Raw genomic sequence first — 6,098 nt, forward strand, 5'->3', positions numbered from 1 at the left:
ATAACTAAAGTTATTTGCACAGAATACGATTCTTAAAAAATGAAAGAACCAAAGTTACTTGCAGAATATGCTTCAAAATGCCCGCTTTAATTGAGCTCCCACGTGTACTACATTAATGTTTCCCGCCCCAATAAAAGTTCTTATGCGTGCAAATGCTAAAAATTTCATCTCATCTCGTCATTACAATTTTTTTAAATCTCCATACAAAATATAATAAATAATTTAACTTTTTCAAATTCTAATACAAAACTAATATTAAAAAATTATATTATAATAATATTTTATTTTTTACTATTCAAAACATTTCATTTCATCACGTTTGTGTAACCAAACGGAACCTAAATTCCTAGTACAACCTACTGCTATAACCAAATGATCGTAAAACCAAAATGGTAAATGAATTGAGTAAATGTTTCTCCTTCGCTACTGAAACTTCCTTGGCCCCACGGTTGAATTCCAAAATTTCATTCATATGACAGATCCATGGTTACATTACAGATTTCATTCATATGGCAGCTTACACGCTTAAGTTACTAAGTAAATACTAGGTTGAGCAGCAAACAGCAGTACTACACTCTCAGGGTCAAGAATTCTATGCAAAGTAATTACTATATGAAGCATTTACTTTCTAATTGTAGTTCTGGTTCATGACAACCAACCACAACAGATGTAATGTGTAGATGGCACGCGCCCTTTTTGTCGCATACATTCTGCTTGGGCTGCAGTTCTTTCTGCCTCGCGGTTTTTTCTGGCTTCAGCCGCACCCCGTTTTTCTTCTGATCGTTGCCTAGTCATTGCGATTTTCTTCACCATCTTCGCTTGAACTTGGGCTCTCATTTGTTGAACTTGTGACTGAAAATCGTTACATGTCACACTCTCTAACGAGCATTTTAAATGAAACATTACTATTCCAATGAAGTGATGAATGATTCAACTGTCACTACAAGAGAAGTGGGCTTTTGTGATCAAAAGGACTATTTCCTACGGTTTTGGTCACTAAATTTTGATCACAAAAATCCACTTCTCTTGTAATGTGTAATAGTTGACTGGCATTTTCTCTACATTGAACGTTTCCAAGGTGGAGTGTCTAGAATTCAATATTTCATGGGTGTCTTAAGAAGTTTTATCATAAAAGCTAAGTAGTGAATAAGTCAAATATGCCTCAAATTCTTTTGTTTCATTCTTCTATTTTTTGGGGTGGATAAGAAAAATTTGTCTTGAGGTCAGATAAACTGCCCTCCCACTAGTTCTAGTCGACTCTAAAGTCAAACAAATTACTTGCTTTATACTTAAAATTGATCATTCAGTTGCCGAAGTTCAAAGGCATACCATCATAGGAATATAAGATTTAAGGCATGAATTGAAGTTATGGAGTTAAAAAGATTTTCTTTCTTAATTTTAGGGATTTTAGATCATCATGGTATGTATTAGGTCAATTGGATACTACCTACATTCTTCCCAAGCTTGAATAACCATATTTCTGGTCTAATTACACTTCCATCATACAAGAATGCAGGTCAGGGTCTCAACACACATGGTAAAGCATTTTCGGTTGCGTAAATATAGTCAAGAAGAATGAGAATTTCAGTACCTCTTTTCTCTGCATCTCTTCTTCTGCTTTTGCCTTCTGCCGACTTTCCCATGCCTGGATTTTGATTTCCTCGCGCTTGTATCTGAGCAAATTTAACGTCATCTCATCAAATTAGAACGTATCAATATAGCATATAGAGGAAAATATGCAGGCTTCTGACTTCAAAAGAACTGTGATTAGGCATAAAAAAGCATGTGGGTTGTAGGAGAAACCTTGCCGTATACTTAGCTTTTTCAGCTTCCTCCCATGCAGCTGCACGTTTCTCAAATTCAATCCGTTCAAGTTCCCCTATGCTATTAGTTTGAGCACGAGGTTTTTTCTTTTGATCATCCTTACTTGCCCATTCAGCAATATTCATCTTACCTAGCTGGACACCAAGGGCTACTATTTCTCTCCTTGTCTTGAGCTTCAGTTCTTCTTCTGACAATTCCTTTTGTCTATTTTCAATTGGATTCTGTGACTCCTCCTCAGTGGTGTTCTCCACAGGTGTGGAAGCAGGTGCACCTCTGTGAGGAGTAGATGGGATTGAGGAAGTTGGGCTGCAGAGTGGAGTTGTAGCCCCTACTGGAGTAGCAGTCCTTGAAGGTTCTTGACTTGTGGCAGGGGTCATTTCTGTCCCCATGTCTCTCATTGAGACTGATCTTATGGCAGGAGAGCCTGCATAATTAGATCATCAAATCCTAAAGTTAAGTAAATGAATATAAATCTTTGCTAGGGAACCACCTAATCAGTTCCATTTTACTGAAGGAACTTTTCAGTCATTAACTATACAGTCGAGCAATATGAAAAATTGATCAAAACACTTCTTCTGCTACATACAATGAATATATCAACTAGACTGAAAAGAATGTGAGGCAAGGTGGAAGAAACATGGGAGTGCACATATACATTAACAAACGTATTAGCAACACTTACAAGTTTGAGATCATTCTCCCCATATGCATCTGCAAATACATAGAACCCACAAGTCGTATCTAAATTGAGATCACCAGTTAGGTGTAGCATTGGAACACCATATTGATGAGACCAGATCAGACCTACATGGTCAGCCCTTAGCCTAATAACTGCCAGAATTTTTTGGAACAGATCCAAATTACTAAGTTTCTCACCAACCTAAGGCATGGATAACTTTCTTCAATAAGTGCCAAGCTATATGATTGTTAGCAAGAATATCATCAACCCCACTATTATGCACCTAGAAAAAATATGCAATGCATGTGAGAAAAGTTTAAGGGCACATTGTAGATATGTCCTGCATATACTAGAAGAGAAACCATTCATAAAAGTACTTCTGTGTGGGATTTGTCAAAAGCAAGGCTAGTCTATAATAAATCAGCATTTTGATTAGTTTCAAATCCTGAATCATTTAATATAATCAAAATGAAAGCTTTTTTAAGATAGTGTGAATTTTATTGATAATAACAATGGGCATAGCCCAAATTTCGTATACTCGAAGAACACCTAGTTAGAGTTAAAAACTGAACAATCAAAGCTTTTTCATACCTATCATGTCTTCTGTTTTTGTGCACGATAAATCCCTATGAAAAACTTCATTCAAATCCTCACTTAGAGGGCCTGTATCAGTTAATGCATTCCCACCTGCTTGATCCAAAATGGGGTAACTCCCATTGGAAACGAAAGAGAACTTTCCAAGCCCCATATGTGAAACATGTTGACAGAAATCAACTGTCTTTGTCTCTGCCGTTTTGCTTACTGTATCCTTATGGTCATAACTAGCAGACTCCGGAGCAACTCTGACAGTATTTGTCAGTGGCAATTGATTTGCTTGGTTTTGTGGGATTTTAGAAGATTGAACCTGTACATTTTGCCTATTCATTATCCCTTTCTCAGCATCATCCCATTTTGATGGCATGGATCTCGACAAGGATCTTGTATAGGGATTGTGTACCGATCTCTCACTCTTATGAAACTCAAAGCTAGATGAGCTAGCATTGCTATCATAATCAAGATTTTCATCTTCTATGGATCTCACAGGATGAATTGCGCTTGAATTGCCACTTTCAAACTTTGAAAACTGATGCATACTAACACAACCCAAGACACCATTTTCCTTTTGCAATGAGTCTTTCTGCTGGCATGAAGTCTGTTTGAAGACTGGCTCACTGGATAACTTCAACCACGAAACTTCTAAGATGGGAGATGTAACTGGAGGGCATATATCTAAATCAGTAACGAAGTGTACATACAAACGTTTTCATCACTGCATACACAATCTACCTATAATCAAGATTAAAAAACATAAAGCAAGTTGAGTGAATTTGATTTTAGTGCTCCGGCGTGAACCAAATTATATCTGGTTTATCAATAGAGGAAGAAATATGAATGATAACAGCAGCAGACCTTCTTCATCAAAACCTCCATTATTGGAGCCTAACAGGCTGTTGTTCACAAAGTCGGAATCCTCAAGCTTGGAAGGAGAAGTTCTTGCAGAGTTACTATTTGATCCGCCCGTTTTTCTATGATTGTGAGGCCCAGTGAGCTTCATCTTCAGTTTACTTGGAGAAATTATACCAGTCTGCAATTAAGAAACCAAACCACATTAACCTGTATTGTAACTCTACAACTCGTCAGAAGTCCCAAGGCTTTTAAACTCTCAAGAAAATTATTTAAGCATGGCAAAACCAGTAATTACTTAAACCATTTTGCACCATTTCATTCCCAATCAAATGCAAAGAAAGAGTGATTGACTTCTGTGAAAAAACAGAGTCACAGTTACCGATCAGAAAAGAAAGAAGTCAATAGTGTACAAATACATGGAAAGCAAACGCCTGGGGTGACCAAAAAAACCACCTTTGTACCCTTTATTTTTGTTTTAGTTTTAGCCATTATGTGTGTATATGTATGCTCATGGTATAAAAAACATGACTACAGAAAGCATTCCATTCATAATAAACTTCGAAAATAAAAATGAAAATCCAAATTTATGAAGAAATTGCAAGGAGCAAAACTCCATAGAGTCCCCAACGGAAAACTTGAATGATCAACCCAACCAGACATTCAAAGTTGATAAAAACAAAAAACATCATAACATCTCATACTTTGCAAAAACATTTCAAGACTAAACCAAGCGCAACAAGTATCAGCTTTTATGCTTACATTGTCATTCCCAGTCCAACCCCATTGTAGAACACTCAAAACTGGAAAAAAAAAAAAAAATGCATAACTTATTACAAAACCAACTATATATTGAAAAAATAAACACTTCAATTTAAAAAGTTCTTTTTTTCTTATTTTAAAAAAGCCATGATTGCAAGAAGACAGAAAAAGAAGATATGGGTCTTTGACTCTTTGATCTTCCTTTAGAAGGAGCAAGAACAAGTCCGTACCTGAACTGTGTGTGTCCTCTCGTACTCCATTAGATCTTTCTCCCTCTCTGTCTCTGCACTCTCTTTTCTCTCTAAAATTTAGCATGAGCAAGTGAAGAAAGAAATAAAAATCTTATTGCAGAGGGTGGGTGAAAAGTACTGCTTTCTAGTGTGCTTTTCTCAGAGTGTTACATAGTAACAGTCACAGACGTGTGTGTTTCACTGTATGATCCAGTGGGGCTTCTGCAGAACAGAACGTTCTGTAACTGTACCCCATGTTGACTACTCACCCAAACCAGCCGAGGAATTGCCGAGAATTGGAGCGATCTTTTTCCGAGTACATTAGGAGGAAGATAATATTAGTCGTAGTGATTTTAGAAAATAAAAAATAAATAAATTCAGACCAGGTTCATTTTGTTTCCTCGGGTCAAATAAGCTTCATGAATGCCTAGCACGGAAAATGACGACTTCGACGTGAAATGGGAATACAGGATTGGAATATAATTTAATGTAAAAGATCATGAAGGGGAGTGATATTTACTGAAGTCATCACTTCAGTCAAAGATACTGTTTTTGCAGATCACATTCATAGCTTGTTTTGATTCGAATTAAAAGAAGCTGATGTGAGAGAGAGAGAGAGTAGTTGTGAGGTTCGGAATTCTATAATCTGACCAAAGTACGTTTGCCATTGATCCGTCCCTGTTTCCTCTTCTGTTCTGTATCCAATTTATTAACCATGGGTTAAATCTTCAACCATTATTATTTTACTATTTTTTATTATTATTTAAATTCATATTAAAAATCTCAAATCATGATTTTCTTATGTAAATTTAAAAAAAAAAATTAAATTCAATCAATTAATATAATCATGTAAATTAATTAAAAATAAATTTAATTTTATAAAAAATGAATCTAAGAGTAAAAAAATGTCAATTTTTATAAAATTAAATTTATTTTTAATTAATTTACATAATTATTTTAGTTAATTAAATTTATTTTTTTCTAAATTATACAAAAATATGTTCTGATATTTTTAATTCAAATTTAAAGAGCAAAAAATGTAGTAAAGCATTAGTAAACAGAGTATAAAGATATCATTACCCAAGACACTAACTTTTTTTACAATATATAATTATAAAGTGAAGTAAAATGATCAAATTATTTTTTATAAAATGAGGTTA

General features: G+C 35.1%; 1 protein-coding gene across 2 annotated transcripts; it reads right to left on the minus strand.

The window, feature by feature from the left end:
- Nucleotides 1-412: 412 nt before the first annotated feature.
- LOC122278920 lies at nt 413-5,467 on the minus strand. Of its 2 annotated transcripts, none has more exons than XM_043089129.1 (6): nt 4,939-5,412; nt 3,953-4,127; nt 3,095-3,757; nt 1,804-2,248; nt 1,592-1,673; nt 413-852 (listed from the first exon to the last, which is right to left on the minus strand). In XM_043089129.1, exons 1-6 carry the CDS (start codon nt 4,966-4,968, stop codon nt 646-648), a joined length of 1,602 nt encoding a protein of 533 aa, XP_042945063.1. In that variant the 5' UTR covers nt 4,969-5,412; the 3' UTR covers nt 413-645. The 2 variants fall into 2 exon arrangements, with proteins under 2 accessions (XP_042945063.1, XP_042945064.1); XM_043089130.1 differs by having other exon boundaries at nt 645-852; nt 1,809-2,248; nt 4,939-5,467.
- Nucleotides 5,468-6,098: the final 631 nt, after the last annotated feature.

The sequence above is a fragment of the Carya illinoinensis genome, chromosome 10, assembly GCF_018687715.1.
Source record: "Carya illinoinensis cultivar Pawnee chromosome 10, C.illinoinensisPawnee_v1, whole genome shotgun sequence".
Lineage (NCBI taxonomy): Eukaryota > Viridiplantae > Streptophyta > Magnoliopsida > Fagales > Juglandaceae > Carya > Carya illinoinensis.